At 42.0% G+C, this 18067-nt stretch overlaps 1 protein-coding gene across 2 annotated transcripts in view; it reads right to left on the bottom strand.

Moving 5' to 3' along the window:
* Positions 1–17399, bottom strand: part of Habp4 (hyaluronan binding protein 4) — a 29185-nt gene extending 11786 nt beyond the window's left edge. Inside the window, exons 1-5 of one of the 2 annotated variants that reach the window (XM_004846093.4) lie at positions 17111–17399; positions 14369–14534; positions 9032–9199; positions 8754–8822; positions 6109–6192 (exon numbers count right to left, since the gene is read on the bottom strand). In XM_004846093.4, the coding sequence (XP_004846150.2) occupies positions 6109–6192; positions 8754–8822; positions 9032–9199; positions 14369–14534; positions 17111–17399 (776 nt within the window). The remainder of the gene's footprint in view (positions 1–6108; positions 6193–8753; positions 8823–9031; positions 9200–14368; positions 14535–17110) is intronic. The other variant, XM_004846094.4, reaches the window with a different exon arrangement.
* Between the last annotated feature and the right edge of the window lie 668 nt (positions 17400–18067).

The following is an 18067-nucleotide window of genomic DNA, read 5'->3' as shown; positions in this document are numbered from 1 at the left end:
ATTGGAGAACTCACATTTTATCTTATATTTATATGTGCGCATCTATTTCCTCCCAGCTCTGTCCACTCAAATACCCTAGAAACAATCAGGAACCTAATAGTTTCTTCTGTCCTTCCTCCCTTGTTTCCTTTACTGCAGTCCTGGGGATTGGAGCCAGTGCCTTCACACCGAGCTACCCTTCTAGCCACCCCTCTTTTTTTTTTTTGGTACCAGGGATCGAACTTGGGTCCTTGCACTTGGGCAGCAGGCGGCAAAACCACTGAGCTAAATCCCTGGGCCTTCCTCTAGCCCCTTAAAAAAAATTTTTCTTTGGGGGGGTACCGGGTCCTGAACTCAGGTCCTTGTGCTTGTGTAGCAGGCAGTGGAACCCTTTTTAAAATTCTGAGATAGGGTCTCATTGCTTTACTGAAAATACCATACAGGTGAGATATAACCATGTGATGCTCATCATTAGTCATTAGGGAAATACACTTTAAAACTACATTTAAAATGAGACACCTATTATTATGACTAAAAATTATAAAAACTGATCCTATCAAGTATTGACAAAGACAGAGAAGAACTAAACTCATTTACTGTTGGTGAAAAAAATAACGATACAACCACTTTGCAAAAGAGTTTGGCAGTTTCTTTCTTTTTTTTGGTACCGGGGATCGAACTTGGGTCCTTGCGCTTGCGCGGCACATGGCAAAACCACTGAGCTAAATCCCCAGCCCAGCAGTTTCTTACAAAGTTAAATATACACCAACCATATAACCCAATCATTATACTTCTAGGTAATTACCCAGAAGAAATGAAAGTCTATATTGTATTCACACAATGACTTGTATATAAAAATGTTCATTAACAGAATTTATAGCAGAAACTGGGAACAGCATAAATAACCACCACTGAGTAAACAGATAAACTGTGGTCTATCTGTACAGTGGAGTATTACTTAGCAACAGAAAGAAAATTTGGATAAATCTCAAGTATCCTCAGTAAAAGAATACAGTCTAAAAAAAGAAAAAGAGTACAAACTATGATTTCATTTATAAAGAATCATGCAACTGCAAACCTGTACTGACAGAAAGTAGAAAGTAGGCCATTAGTTGCCTGGAGAAATCGGAGCAAGAGAGAAATTACAAAGGACACAACCAAACGTTTGGGGAGAGAGCTGTGTTCATTATTTTGACTACAGCCATGGTTTCACAAATATAAATACATACATACATATATATATATATATACACATACATACATACATATATATATACACACATATATATACATATACACAAACATATATATGTGAAAGCTAGTAAAACTGCATTAAATACGTGCCATTTATTCAATGCGAATTATATCTCAATACAGCCATTTTAAAGAGAGATATTAAGAAATTGTTAAAACTTCTAGATGTGGTAATGGTATCCTAATTATATTGTTTAAAAATGAGTCCTTTTCTAGATGTGACATTCTGAAATATTTGTGAGTGATACATCTTGGGGGAGGAGGAAACTGGCAGAGATATACATGAAACAATGGAACCCACTGTGGTCTAGCAGCTTAGACTTAGTACCTTCACTCTGGTGGTCTGGCTCCATTTCTGATTAGGAATCATAACCTTCTTGGGTCCTGACATGCTGGTGATCACCTTTAATCCCTATACTCTGAGAAGCTGAGGCAGAAGAATCACAAGTTTGGGGCCAGACTAGGCAATCTAGTGAGACCCTGTCTCAAAATAAAAAACAAAAAATGACTATGTAGTTCAGTGTGATGGCCCTGGGTTCAATCCCCAGTACCAAGAAAAAAAAAAAGAACAAGGTATATAAGAAATGCAACCTTGATGTGATTCATATAAATACCTAAAGTAGAGCAAATATAGAATTTAGCATGTAGTGTTTGTTACAAGTGATGCCTTCCCCACTGGAAATCAGCCCAATGCTGTGTAATTCACCTCATTCAAGAATCTAGGTACATGTCCTTTAACACGTTTACGACAAGGCTGTCATTTATATGTCTTGCTGACTGTCCTATCAGGCAGCTTCCTATTCTATTAGCAAAAAGACCAATAAAAGTGATTAGATGTTTGTACCACCAGTGGCACAAGCTTTCTGATGGGACAGTCATGCATATACCTACCACCACTGGTTCAAGCTGTTGGGAACTTGTTAAGGCTTCCCTTTCATTGTCCCTGGTTTTGACAAGCTACACTAAAACAATTATAGTATCAACAAGGCCAGGCTCCTTAACCTTATTCCCTACTGAGCAGAAGTTATTACCAAAAACACATACTGCAACAATTCTGTGATGCATGCTTCGTGTGTCAATTTGAATTGGCATTGAATACAGTTATATTGTGGGTTTGGCAAAGCCTGGATATTCCACAGGCAGAAGTGTATCCCTCTGTTGTATCTCTAACAGTGATAACACCATCTCAACTCTTATTCTAAATTCAATATCCCCTGGGCTGTTGTTTAAGTCTTTGGTTTATTATCAAATCAATAAACTTTAGTTTATTATCAAAAGCCTGGGGAGAGAATTTTTTTGGTTTTTGTTTTGGTACTGGTTGATGGAGCCAGGCCCCAGCCCCAAGGAAAAGAATTTTTATCAAAGCTCCTCACAGAGATAAGGTAGTTAAATTTATGTTAACATGAGTAATGCTAAATGCAAATTTACTTTGTTTATACATGCAAATTTGATAGTTATATTGTTTCTAAATGGGTGCAATTATAGAATAAATCAAATTGCCTTTACCACAGTTATCTTTATAAATGAATTGGGATAGTAGCAAATACTTTTGGTTTGCTTATTATGGGCCAGGTATTATACAAAATGCTTTATAGTAATTATAATTATCTCAGGATAATTAATCCCATAAGTTACAATTAATCACTCCATTTTATAGATAAGAAAATCAAGGCACAGAGAGGTTTTGTAGTTAACAAATAATGGAAGAGCCAAGTTTCAAATCCAAGTTATTACCTATCCAAAGCCCACTCTGACCTTGTGACGCCTTGAGATGCATGGAGGGATGGGCAGAGGTCAAGGTAGAGGAGTCAGGCACACAGAGACCAGAGATCTACTTGAACTGTCTACGCAATCAGGTAAAACTCCAGCACCCAGATATCTGATGGGAGCAGTGGTGATGGTGGTTAACTCCACATGGCAAAAAATGTAGCACACAGAAACCTTCACTGTTTAAGCAAATACACATGGAAACCAATTACAATAACAAATAATTCAGTGTAGATACTTTGTGTTCATGCTTTCTCAACATTTTCATAGAGCTTTTTCAAGTTAAAATAAGGGACTTGTACATACACATACACAGATTCTGGTGATGGAACCGTGGGCCTCCAATGTACCTTAGGGAATACTCTACTCGTGAGCTACACCCGACCCCACAGTCCTGAAGAAAGACCCCTCAGTGCTTCCCATCACTCTTCCTCATGCTGACAGAGCCAACTCCTTTCAGATAGTTTTTAACAGCAAGTTCATCTAAATGAGTATTAGCCCTGACCATCCACTGCAGTCAATACCTGCTGGGCAGCTGCAGGCAGGCGGTCTAACCTCTGTCCCCGTGTGAAAAGAGGAACATCACATCCTCCTTCCTGAGCTGCCAAAGGGTCAATGAGACTATCTCAGTGTGGCTGCCCACAAGGCCACTCCTCTGCCCAGCGCCTGCAGCTCTGAATGGACGCCCTTCTCGCTGCTGTCAGTGGAGAGAGGTGCTGATGCACACTCCGGGCACTGCAGACTGAGATGCTGACAGCTTCATTAGGCAGCACTGTATCTTCCTGGGTGACTACAGAATGATATTGCCTAATATAACGAATGTAACAGTATCTCCACAATTCTGTAGATCAGAATGATGCTAGTATTTGTTCTCTACTATTCTGCCTTGTATCACCTGAATGGGTACAAATGTTAATTGGTTTAAAAAGAATAGGATGTTTTCCTGAATATGTCTAGTTAACTCATTTCCAACATTCATGTACCCATGAACCTTATTTCCTTAGTTAACCCACTGTCTAAATATTCTTATTAATGGCTAATCCTGTTTCTCTAAACACATTTCTTACTTGTTTTGAAGAGCAAATTAACAGCTTTCATAATCATCAATCATTGTGGCATTTTTACTCTTGCAATAAGTCACAATAATAGCAGATGTTTACACAGCACTAATAACATGCCAGGCACCACTCCAGGTCTCTCAATCCTTCCAATAATCTTATGATGTAGTTACTATATTAGTCCCCTTTTACAGATGAAGAAAATTGAACTACTAAAGAAGAGATAATAAAAAACTTGCTCAAACAAGTAAGGGGTAGGTCTGGATGTGCATACTGCACATCAGCTCAGTGTGGACTCTCAACTGCTAGATACTCTGACTCTGGCAGCTGAAGGATGGGCAGGAATCCCACAGTTGAAGAAGAGGGTCCGGGAGAAGACGGAAAGACAGGGAACCAGCATTTCTGAGAGTCTGGTGAGGTTTAGGGGCAGGGGTAGGAAAAAGGTGTTTCAGAACATGAAAATAGGGGCCACAGGTGAACCTAGAGAAGGCAAATGGACCAATCTTGATGGTCCTGCAAGGGCCCTACAGGAGGCCACAGGGGTCAATCAGAATGCCAGTGTGAGGACCACTTTGGTATAGAAGGTAAATTCAGGAAGACTTGTAGGAAGAAACAGTCTTATGACCACAACTGGTTAGTAGAGATGATGCTAATTAGCAGAGAGGATGGACTTGTAGGGGCTACAGATCACCAGGGCAGGGTGGAGTGGAATTCAAGGAGGGAGCAGGTCAAGAAGGCAGTTCCATGGATGACTTCTAGACTTCTGATTTGTGCAGTTGGCTAGGTGGCAATGCTATTCCACCTAACAAGGCCCAGAGGTTTAAGGAGGAAATGATCAGCTCAATACAGGACATGGTGAGCATGATGAGGATTTGGGATGTCATGGGAGGGTGATGGACACATAGACCTGGGGCTCCTAGTGAAGGACAGAGCCAGAGATATATATTCTGGAGTCATTATATACAAGACAATTTAAGCCACAGGGGTGCATAAGATTCCATAAAGAGACTCTAGAGAAAGAGAAGAGGCCTGAGGCAGAGTCCCAAAGAACTGGATATTTAAAAGACCAGAAACGCAGGGATGAGTGTACAGTTGCCACTAACGTTAAGGCAGAACAAAAACCAGCATAGTAACATGACCATGGGAACTTGTGAAAATGTGTGTCAAGAAGAAATCGATCAAAGCAAACGCTTCTGTGAGGTCAGAGGAGACTCAGAGTGCAGCATCCATCAGACATAAAGACACAGTGCTGTTTTAGAAGGGCAACAAGGGTACGGGTTGGGCGTGGAGAGAAATGAGGGAAGAAATGGTGGAGGGGACTCACTCACAGCTCAGGACTGGGGAGCTAACAGAGAAGATTGAAAGCCAGAGTTTAAGTATGTTTAAAACCTCAATCAGAAAGCCAGAGCTGGGAGGAAGGAGAAGAGCAGAAAAGCAGCAGGAGGAGCTTACCAGCAGTGTGAGGGTTCATGAAGTCAGCAGGAGGACTGTGCAGCTCCCAGCATACAGCTCATTTCTCAGGGAGCCAAGTTGTGTTAGCAAAAGGAAAGATGAGGTATGGAGATGACGAATCCATAGAGTGGGGATGCTGGGCAGTACTGAGAGCTCATTTTAGAACACTGGTGCTCACCGTGTGGCCACAGGCACAGAGGAGGCGTTACCCAGGTGGGATTTGTGACCAGGTACAAGAGAAAGCTCAACAGGCAGAGGAGCTGAAGGGGCAGGGGTGCAAGAGGTGGCCGGGGACCTATACTACTTGGAGGAAAGGGAGGAAGGACTGGCTGGGACAGCATCAGGAGACAAGATAAGACAAGTCGCAAGAGAGGAGGCGAACAGCTACTGACAGAAAGGCTACAGTCAGTGGAGAGAATATTTGAATTTAACCCATTATTAAAAATCATTCATTAGATTATTCGAGCTACTACTTACTTTGCTCATGAGTCACAAGTACATTAAAAAGATCAGCCCTCTATGATATGATAAAGGGCTAAGCATTTAAAAACAGGAAAAAGACCCACAACGGCAAGGGGAAGGCAGATGTGACCCCTACTTGGCTGGAGAGTCCTCCTCCAAGGCGCCGTGGGCTTCCTCCATCGCTGGGGTCTCTTCTATCAGGGCAGTCAACTCCAAGTCACTGGAAAACAGGAAGAGCCTCTCCAGTCATACAGTGTGTTCACACTCACATCCTTTCCTTAAAGGCACATTCTTCAAGGAACTATGTATACAAATAGGTATCCATATCAAAATCAGAGCAAAAAACAAGTCTTGAGTTGCTTGTCCATATAAACCATTTCTGAAAATACTAAAAGTTCCTAAATAAAAGTTTCCATGAATGATCTAAAATTAAGAACAGACTAAAAGATCAGAAAAAAAACTCAAAAAACTTACTATCCTGGAGACTCCAACCAGTAAAAGGAGCCACTGATATTCTCAAACTATCAGTGTTATACGATTTGTTAAAAATAAGACTATGCCAGACCAAATTCTTAGAAAATGGTAATAAACTCTTAGAAAATGGTGGAACCAGAACCCACAAAAATGAGCATGCATGTTTACAACAAACTGGCCATACTACTCCAGAAAAGCAAGGCTCTGAGACACTGATGTAAACGCTGTCACACCCAAACACAAAATACGGAATGATAACTTGAATTTCTTTTTTTTTTTTGGTACCGGGAATCGAACTCAGGACCTTCTGCTTGCAAGGCAGGCAGTGGAGCCACTGAGCTAAATCCCCGGCCCTAGTAACTTGAATTTCAATTCACAAGATCTTAATTTTTCCATTTTATATTAACATTAATCCTATCTGAACATTAAAAAAAAAAATTCCCAGCAAAAGAAACTTCATTTTCAGTAGCTGCTAAAATTAGTCATTTCTGGAAATGGTTCCATCACATCAGCCTGAAAGCATCTTGTCCTAATTCTGGTTCCTGCTGTGAGTGTATCAAACAAGGCCCCTCCCTCCCCACAGCAAATCTCATACCCCTTCGTTGTACTCACCTTCACTTTCCCTAATGGAAAAGAGCACACAGCTGCACCACACTGCACTGTTTTAATGTCAAGTCAAAAATTACTATTACCACCCAAGAGCTGTGACTCTGTAACTCAAAAAACCAATCCAAAATGAGGACCACCCATGGTGGCACATTCCTGTAATCCCAGCACTGGCCAGCCTGACCTACATAGTGAGTTCAAAGCCAGTCTAAACTACATAGTGAGACCCTGTTTCAAAACAACAAACATCAAAATGAGGGCCACAGGAGATGTGACATTTCAGCACGGCACCTGGCAGCCCTTCAGGACCACACTGGTCATCTCTTCACACAATGAGGCTATCACTGCCCAGACGGTAAGAAAACAGTTGGAGCCAAAATGACTTTAAGGTAGTACACTGTGAGGTGAATCAAATAATTTAGGTGGTGCCTGTACTGTATTACTTTTTCTTTTTTTTTTTTTTACATACTTAGGATTGAACCTAGGGACTTCACACCAAGCTACAACTGCAATCCTTTTTTATTATTTATTTTGAGACAAGGTCTCCTTAAGTTGCCCAGACTGGGGTCCAACTTGTGATCCTCCTGCTTCAGCCTCCTAAAGGGCTGGGATTATAGGAGTATACCATCACTCCTGGCTCGTAAAGATGTATCAAAGTTAAATTAAGATTTGTCATCAAGATCCTACAGAAGCTCGGATTTAGAAATACTCAACAAGTTTCTCTTCAAGAACACAGATAAGCCAGGTGAGGTGGCTGACAGACGCCTGCAAGGCATCTGGGAGGCTGAGGCAGGAGGATTACAAGTTTGAGAACAGTCTGGGCAACTTAATGAGATATTGTCTCAAAATTTTAAAAAGGAGTTGAGGATTTGGCTCAGTACAAAAGTCCTAAGCTCAATCCCCCAGTAAAACACAGAAAAGGACAACACCACCAATGAGCAATGACAGTACTTCTAATGTTGCATTTTGGTATTATTTTATACATTTGTTTTTTAGGAGGGCAATTTAAGAAAAATTAAGCTTATGTATAAAGCTTGTGTTCTTCCAAAGAAAAACAACAAAAGACCAGACCTCCTCAAGCCTTCACTCTTGTGGAAAGTTGGTCCTGCACTATTGGCCCTGCCTGGCCCTCTTCTTCCTCGGCAGACACCAGGAAGGCACCATAACAGCAGTGCCAAGGACCGACCCTAACTGGTAAAACCAGGTGATCACAGAGAAGGGTGTCAGAAGACTTGGACAAACATCTAATTAGAGCCTCAGGTGAGCATCCATCTGCAAATGATTTTAAAATATCAAGATGTGATATCAAGGATCTATAAGAACTGTGGAAAGTCATAGAAAAATATAAATATACCAGAATTATATACAATAACTACACAAAAATTCTTCAAGGCATGTGTGATACACAGTGCCACATATATGGGGCATCAGCAAATCTGTGGTCAGCTGCCACAAATTTGATAAACAGACCTTTAAAAAAGCAGTTTCAAATCTAAATGCAACACAGCAAATCTGTCTTAAAAAGTTACCTCCTGGTTCAATCCAAGGTCTTCCCATCAAACAACAACAACAAAATGTCCAAAGCCCCAAATCAAGGATACATCAAGTATAAAGTACAATACAGAGACATCATTTTCAAAAACTTAAAATCCAGATATTTCCACTTAATCACAGGTTCTCAGTGGGCACATGTGTACTTACCTGGTGTCTTTTCCTGACCCCCAGGTGCGAATTCCACACCCACCTGTGTTGTCTTCAGGTCTGAATGCTCTGGAGGAAGAAAGAAGAATCCCTTAAAGTGGAAGCTGCTCTCCTAACTCCAAATCAGAAAAAGATCATAAAACCTACCCCAAGATCGGCATCCCATGAGAAAAACAGCATACTACCACAAGTTAAATAAATATTTACATAGAATAGCAGATTTAGATCATGTATTAATAAAATCTTAAAGTAAAAACAGCATCTACAAAGAAACTTACATTTTATCATTCCCACTGTATCTTTCAAAATCTCGCTTCCCTCTTGGGTCAAAAGTGTCGAAAGCTCTGATCCCACCTCCGCCTCGGCCTCGGCTTCGGCCTCGAAGTGCCCCTCTTGGGCCTCCACGGCCTCTTGGTGCTCGGTCTCGATCAAATTTGTCAATTAGTCTAGGAAGAGAGGGGTATAATGAAAAGTGCTGAGCTGGATTAAAGGTCCAAAGGCTTTTTGAGGAAAAAAAGTCTAGAAGAACATAATAACTATAGCTTTAGTATACTGGAAAAAATAGTGGCTCGAACAATCAATAAACTAAAGCAGAGTCAGTAGGTGACTTGCCCAAGGTCACATAGTTACTAAGCAGGGGAAAGAGCTTAGGTGTTAGACAGGACTTGTACTGACCTGAGCAGATTTGGTTTCCCACTTATAAAGTGTAGACGTTAACCAAAGACACTATACATAAGGTTCAATCCTATCCTAAAACTAAATCTTTAATTTGGGATGTTTCATACATTACGAAAAATGTTAAACTTCAAACTATAACCCCTCCCAAATCTTTCTTTCCCAAACACACAACCAGTTGGTGACCTTTGGGACTGAAAGAATTAATTGTGCTGCAACCTGACTTCCACCTCAGGACTCCCCAAACTTCAAGGGCAATGAAGGCCTCTGCCAACACTGACAGCAACTTTTGTTTTTCAGGTGCCTGACCTCTCCACAACATTTAATACTGCTAACCACTAATTTTCCTCTGACCTTTTGGGACTTTTTCCCTATTGGTCCTTAAAAATTACTTTTTACAATAGGTAATACTCAAACATGGTACAAGATACAGTGTTTCTTGATCTCCCAACCCCACTTCGCAGAGGCGGCCACTTCCAAATTCACATGCAGGAAGTGCTGGGGATTTAGCTCAGTGGCAGTGTGCCTGCCTTGTAAGCACAAGGTCCTGAGTTTGAGCCCTGGTACTGCAAAAAAAAAAAAAAAAAAAAAAGAAAGAAAGAAAGAAAAAAGAAAACAACCTCCAAATTCACATGCAGGGAGGGGGTGTACCCTTGCCTCCTGCATGGAACCAGATCCAGCACTCTACAGAGCTTTTCAGATTCTCTTTGGTCCTTACCTGTGCTGGCCTTCTTGCTCCCCCTCCCCTGCATTCGTTCTCTTGTCTCTGCTAATCTACTTAGCCTGTGTCTCTCCTTTAGTCTGTCTCTGACTTTGGGCCACAGATCCAGTACCTTCCTGGACATCTTCACCTGGACAACGCTGGGCCTGGCAAATACATGACAAATGCTGACACCCCTGCCCCCCACCCCTGGTTCCTTTTGTGGTCCTAAATGCATGATATAAGCTACTCCTCCCTCCCTGTCTCCTGTGCAGTGAGGATCCAGGCCCAGGGTGTGACTGCCACCAACTCTCCAGCCCTGTCTCTGGTCACTACCACTCTTCCTGAGAACATGCCTCTGTTCTACCAGTCTCAGCTTCTGGAGAAAGGACCATGTCCTTCTCATCATTTTAATCCTAGTTTAATAAGATAATTCAAAAAATTTGTCAAGGCTTCTAAAACATTTAAAGCAACAACAAATTACTTATTTAATAGCTGTCATGGCATCAAGAAATCAAGTGGCATTAGCAGCTCAAATACTAGCACTAGAGGGATGTCCCAGCCTATGTTCATGGGGGAGCATGTTACATGAAAAGCCACTCTATGACCGTGGGTTAAAAGATAATAAAACTGATCATTTTCTTTATGCAAAAAGATGAAGAAAAGAAATACAGAAGTACTGATAATTAACTTTATGCCGGTCTCTTATGAGAAACACTATCTTAAGTTCTCCAAGTTAGCTTTTCTGTCTCCCACCTCCTCCAACTAACCCAAACCGTATTTTCAAATAAAAATCTTTATAAAATGTGACTCTAAAATACAGTTAAATTATTCTAAAGAAAGTTTTAAAACAATAACAAAAGTAAGAGTAAACTCTTAACCAGGAAGCAAAAGAAAAGAAAAAGTCTACCCAAAAATTTAGATGAAATGAGGGAAGGGGAATAAAAATTACAAAGATGATATATGTACTAATTCCCAAAACAAATGTAATTATTATATGTATCACAAAGATATACTAATAAAAAAAGAAAAAAGAGACAAAAGGAAAAATATATATGGAAAATAATGTCACGGTGAAAATCTGGTCTAACTATACAGAAATTTAGATCAGATACCAACAAAATACCAAATTCTTTTAAATTATAATAGTGATTGAAACAAAGCCTAAAAACAGCACTGTGTGCTCTGGTATATTTTCATCCTTGAAACCATTTTTCTTTATTACACAGCCTTTCTCCCCCAGTTAAATACATTCATAATCACTTTTTTTTTGAGACAGGGTCTCACTATGTAGTTCAGGCTGGTCTTGAACTTATTATGTAGCAGGCTGACCTCAAACTCATGGTGATTCTCCTGCTTCAGCCTCCTGAATGCTAAGATTACAGACATGCACCACCATGCCCAGTTCTTACAATCAGTTCTTTATAATCATTGTATTATAAAGTGTATCTTCTTTTTATAAAGATTGGTAAAGACAGAAATCCTGTACATTTAGCAAGATTTGTGACAAACTCACAGGCAAAAGGAAGGAAAATAGCATTTGAGCCAAGCATTTTGTTTCGTGTACCCATAACTGTCTTGCAACAATCCTACTGCTACAATTTGGATTTGGAGGTCTCTCAAAGGCCCATGTATTATAAACTTGGTCCCCAGCCCATGGCACTATTGGGAGGTGGTGAAATCTAAGGATTGGGACCTAGTGGGAGGTTGTGGGTCACTGGGGCATGTGCTTGAGGTCAGGGTGGGACTCTGGTCTCTGAACAGCCTTCCTCTACCACTTCAGCATGATGTGCTGCCTTGCTCAAGTCCAAATGCCACAGGGCCACTGGGCCTCCAAAGCATTAACAACAATAGTTACAGGTATTAAATGGTCCATGTGGTACAGCTGATATCTGGGGCTCAGAATCTGGGAGTTAAGCCTAGTGCCAATTGGGCTCTGCTTCTAAAGGAAAACATGTCCAGCCTGGGTGGTGTGAGACTCCAGGGCAGCCGGCTGTGACCAGAATTCACACTGCTGACCCTTTGTGCGTTTGTTATCTGCTAGTACAAACTGAAGGCTGAGTTTAGATAATCTTTCAAGATTACCAACAGTTTACAATTCTGTTCAACAAATATATCAAAGAAATTTAAGACCATTTTAGAAATTTAATACCATTTTTCAATCAAATAAACGAAAACTGAACTTTGATTTATTACATTCAAGTCTGGAGAAAATGGGCTGAAAAATGCTCTCAAAGGTAGTCATCAAGCAAAGGATAGGAACGACAGTAGGGATTTATCACTATGTCACAGCTTCCCTGCACCTCAGTTTGTTTTCACACTACATGGATCCCTCCAACCCTGTACCAAAGTACAGAAAGGTTTGGATTTGGGCACATGACATCCACCTGAAACCACTGCTATATGGGTCTAACTGCAATTCAACTCCTAGGACTCCATCTAGGAGATGCCATCGGGTATCAAAAGCTGCTCACCAGGTATTACTGATAGAACAAAAAAACTGGGAACTGAGCAAAGGTCCAACATTAAGAGAATGGTACATTATGAGACATCTAAAAAAGAGATCATAATAAAGCCATTAAAAATGCTGACCAAGGGCCGGGGATTTAGCTCAGGGGTGCTGCCGCCTGCCTTACAAGCATGAGGTCCTGAGTTTGATCCCTGGTACCAAAAAAAAAAAATGCTGATTAAATACTGTTAATGACATGGAAAAAAGTTTATGCCATATCAACAGGAAAAGAAAGAATATAAAATACTCAGTGTAATATGCATTATGATCTGGTTAAAGCAGATCAACACAATAAAAAAAAAGGAAGAAAACGAGCCATAGTATTAAGAATAATCAAGATGGCAAGCAAGACTGGTAGTTTTGTCAGGCATGGTGGCACTCACCTGAAATCCCAGCACTTGGGAGGCTGAGGAAGGAGGACTGCCACTAGTTCAAGGCCAGCCTGGGTTACATAGGGATTTTGAGGCGAGCCTGGACTACATGGCAAGACTCCGTCTCAAAACAAACAAAATTTTAAAACAACATTAATAGTTTTATTTTTCTTTATAACTTTATACATTTGTCAACTTGTCTATAGTGATTATTATTTCTTTAAAGATCTTATGAACTTTCATTATCAGAAGAGTATTTGATAAGAAAACAAAGAAAATAACTTCTAATATCACAGGACTTATTTAAAAATTCAAATTTCCTTGAAAGTAATAATTCCTGAGCTAGGCATGGCAGTGCACAGTGCACCCTTGTAATCTCAGCACTTGGGAGGCTGAGGCAGGAGGATTTCGAGAGATCAAGCCAGTCTGGACTACAGAGAGTTCAAGGCCAGCCTGAACTACATAGCAAAACCCTGCTTCAAAATACAAAACCAAAAACCAAACCAAAACAAAAAAGAGTTTCCTACATATGCCTAACATGACGCACTGAGAAGAGCACATTGCTTTCGTGGTGTTCCCATCGAACTGCAGAGCCTCATTCTATGAAGACACATCAGACACACTCAGATTCTGGGGTGTGCTACAAGACATAACTGGCCCGCACTCTTTATAAATGTCAAATCCATAAAGAAAAAGCAAGACTGAGGAGCTACTCCAGATTAAAGAAGACAACATATAAGGCACATTCCTGGATTGGATCCCAAACCAGAAATATTTTCTCTTTTGCTAAAAGGATATCATTAGGACAATTGGTGAAATGTAAGCAAACATGCAGATTACATAATTTAGAGAATTAGATCATGGTATTGTATTAATGTTAATAAGTTTGATCATTGTACCATGTTTTCAGGAAATACATATAAAGTATTAAGGGACAGAGGGGCATTTGTAGGCCTTACTCTCAAATGACAGAGTCTTGAATTAGTAAAGTAAAATCAAAACTATGTCCTTAGCCCAAAAATAACTTCCTAGTCTAGAATTTTCAAAGAAATTTTAACCACTCCTATGTAATGTTTTCATGAATGCTTTTCATTGTTACCAGCTAGGGATGGAACCCAGGGCCTCATGCACATCATACAATCATTCTACCTACTGAGCTGTGCCTTTACCCTCGATTCATTTTTAATGATTTCCTGTACCGAAATAGAAGGTTAACTATGAGATAATGAAGATCTTTCCTATGTTATGTAAGGTAATGTGATTTGCCACCATTCCCAGGCCTGTGCGATGGACAGATCAGAAGGGTCACTTCCTGCAAACCTTTTGGGATCCTGCACTCTTTGAGGATGGCAGTACATACTTTTCATCTGTGCACTTCTCAGCTGTGAAGTCCACCTGCCGCTCGGTCTCATAGGGTCGATATTCCCTGTAGGATCGCCGTTCTGTTCTGTCCAGTGTCACTTCTGTCCCTTGGCTGTCATTCCATCCTTGTACCTCCCCTCTTCTAGGAGTACGCCCCTGGCCTGCTGGCAGAAAGAAAGCAGAGAGCTGGACACAACCTCCACAATAGCAATGTGAAACTTCACAGGTACTTTTAAGTTTCATTTTTTTAGATCACTGGAAAATCTGAGCAGTTGAGGAAAATTTCAGAGAAAGATGCACATATAACCACCTACAGTCTACCATTTTTTAATAAAACTTTACTATTAAATTCTTTTTTCCTAAATGTCCTAGAAAATAAGTTTAAAGTAAGATTTTAAAACATACAGGCTACTCTATAATTACAGGTATCTTAAAATAATTGTAATAGCTATGGATATATTTTGCTAAATAAGTTACTTTTCACAGGAGAAACTTTACCAAACATGGTTATAAATCCTCTTCAGAAAATTAAAGGAGAAATTTCCTACATTTCAGAGTACACTTTCACAATCCCAACTGCATATTAAACTGGAGTATGGGGCTGGAAATGTGACTCAGCCACATGGTGCCTGCCTGGCAAGCACAAGGTTCTGAGTTAGATCCCAGGTACGAAAGGAAAGAAAGAAGGAAGGAAGGAAGGAAGGAAGGAAGGAAGGAAGGAAGGAAGGAAGGAAGGAAGGAAAGAAGGAAAGAAGGAAAGAAAGAAAGAAAGAAAGAAAGAAAGAAAGAAAGAAAGAAAGAAAGAAAGAAAGAAAGAGAAAGAAAGAAAGGGCAACTATGGTTATCCATTGGGTACTGAGGTTTTCATTTCAAAATAGTCTGTAGTGTACATTTTTATTTTAAAAACATTTATTTCTTGCTCTTTGAGATTTATATATTTGGTATCATACTTCTCAAATATGAGCCCAAATTGGTATATTCCAAGTCACTCAAGACCCCTTGGCTCTCTTTTATCTACTGAGACTTTAGAACCCAGCAGGGGCAGGGACAGGGTGCTGGGGCTACTCTAGCAGCAAAGTTAAAACATTGTCTGATAACTCAAGAACAAATTTATTGGGCAAGGTTTATGCAAAGGCCCATGGGATATCATTAGACACAAGTTTGGGACATGAAAAACCTACATTTTTATAGAGAAATCTTGCCTTTTTCATATTTTGGAGGGTTAATGTTTCTTTAATATCATGTGTGAGATTTATCTACACTGAGATTTCATATACAATATTCAAATTAAAGATTCTGAGTGTAGACAAGCACAATCCTTCATACCAATTAGCACTAACAAAATCTTGAAAGTTGTTCCATAACTCCCGTCATAAATTTAGTACAATAACTACATGTATGGAATTAATGAGATCTTTGCTCCTGAAACTGCACACTTGAAAAGGAGCTACAATAATTAAGTTTCTAACTACAAAATCAACTAAAGATCTTTAACATACATTTCAAAAGCCAGATTGCTGAGAGGTAACAACTGATGGAAAGAAACGTTATGAGCATACTAGATTACAATATGAAGTGAGAGAAGTAGGTTGCAACCCAGTTTCTATCTTTTAAGTTTAGGAAAAGAAATAGCACTGTACATTTATGTAATACATATAAATCCAGGGCCTACACTGGGAAAATTAGAGGGTCTTTTTAACAAAAAGTTTTTTGTTAAGTTTTCTTAACAAAAACGTACTTTCAATTTTAAAAGGCTAAAAATCAGATTAACACCCCTAACTTCAGTCTCGCACTCTCCTAAAATATAGTCTATTTTCATTTGTTAAAAAAATATGTGGAGGGCCGGGGATTTAGCTCAGTGGTTCCACCGGCTGCCTCGCAAGCGCAAGGTCCGAAGTTCGATCCCGGATACCAAAAAAAAAAAAAAAAAAAAAAATTCAATGCTTTCACTTCCATTTTATTTACCTAAATTTAAGAGAAAAACAATGTAATTCAAGTGTTCTCACCTGCTTAAATAGGGTCATACAGCTGCTGTGATATCCAGTAACTTAAAAAAAATAATTTCCAACATTTTTATGTTGTGACTCTTAAGCGACGTCTCTGGACTTTTAACAAAAAGTAAATATAAAGTCAAAGCCCCAGTGGAAACTACGGGGCATTCTCTCGGGGTCGGAATGCAGTTTTTAATCAGGCCAGAAACACGCCACTACAGCCCACTGACTACACCGCCCAGCGCTGGCTGGAGCGGCCGCACGCACATCCTAGCCGAGGTCCTCTTCCTGCCATCCTGGGCTGCGGCACCAGGCTGTGCACGGACCTCCTAGATAACCCGGGGGCAGGAGACCGCGCGCATTCTGCGTGGAAGGTCAGCCACGCTTTCCTACAGCAGCTCGAGTGAATCACAAGTCGCACACCCCGTCCACACACCACGCTGCTCTGCGAGTTGAGGTGTGGGCTGGGAGGCTTTAGAGCGCCTGACGTCACAGGCCGCCCCTCTCCGTCCTCCACCGGGTCCGCAATCGCCTCTCAACCAGCATCCCACGAAGGCCGAGCGTGACCAGAGAGAAAACTCCTGCTGGGTGAGCACGATTCTGGTCTACGCACCAACGACCTCCCTCCACTCTGACCAACTCTGGGGTCCCACACCCCAGAAGGGCCTGGGGAACCCCCGTGTGGACCCCAGCCCCGAGGGATCACCCCACCGTCCAGAAGTACGGCCGAGGCAAGGAGATTTCCGTACCCGGCTGTGGCTGCGACGGTGGCAGGGCCCCCCTGGGACTCCCTGGGGCTGCGGGACCCTTCCGCTCCTTGCGGGACCCCCTGGGGCCGCCTGCGCCGAGCTTGGGCCCCGGGGTCGTCGCTCCCGCCTCGTCTCGCCTCCTGCGCGGCAGCTGCAGCTGGCGCCGGCGCTCGGCCTCGCGCAGGACGTCGAACGGGTCCGACTCGTCGTCCAGCAGCTGGTGAAAGCGGTTGGCCACTACGCAGCCGAAGGTCTCCTGCATGGTGGCGCCGCCCGGGCCGCCCTTCATGCTCCGCGCAGCACTGCGGGCCGGCCCAGCGCCCACGCGAGCGCGCCTCAGCGGAGACAGCGGCGAGAACCCATTCCGCCCGCCGCCGCAGCTTTCCAGCCCGCACCTACCTGCCCCGCCCCCACCGGACTACGGCCAATCAGAGCGTGAGAACACGTCGCTTTCCGGGCTGGCGCGCCGGGGTGCCCAATCACCTGCAGGTGGCTGTTGCGTCACGCGGCCTTCTGTCCCTCCCCTACGGCGTTCCGGGAGGGCGGGGCCAGCGCCGCGAGCTGCGGTCGTGTGGTCTCGGTTCTGGCTGCGTGTGGTCCAGGGTATAAGGAAAGACCCTGGCTGTCTGCGGTGTGGACCCCTCACACATTGAGCGCTGACTTTGCCAGGCGTTACATAGAAGGAGACCATAGCTCCGTGTGTTACTGTGAGTTCTGGGCGCCGGACCCAACCGAATCGCGAAGCTCCGAAAGGTCTGAGAGAGAAGGGTGGAGGCGCGCAGCCCACGAGCCCAGGAGCAGGGTACCTGAAATGCCAAGAGTTGGGAAAGACCTGTCTTTCGTCCTTATTCTAGGAGCAAGGGGAATCAGGCTTTAAACTTCAGCAGATTTGTGTTTGAAAAGGCCACTCTAGCTGTATTGTGAAGGAATAGTTTGGAGGGGGAGGTCACAATAGAT

This window comes from Heterocephalus glaber, unplaced genomic scaffold, assembly GCF_053883595.1.
Source record: "Heterocephalus glaber isolate CG9 unplaced genomic scaffold, H.glaber_assembly_v1.0 deba00000594, whole genome shotgun sequence".
In the NCBI taxonomy this organism is placed as follows: Eukaryota; Metazoa; Chordata; class Mammalia; order Rodentia; family Bathyergidae; genus Heterocephalus; species Heterocephalus glaber.
The sequence above is the reverse complement of the archived record's forward strand: the minus strand, read 5'-3'. Positions and strand labels throughout refer to the sequence as shown.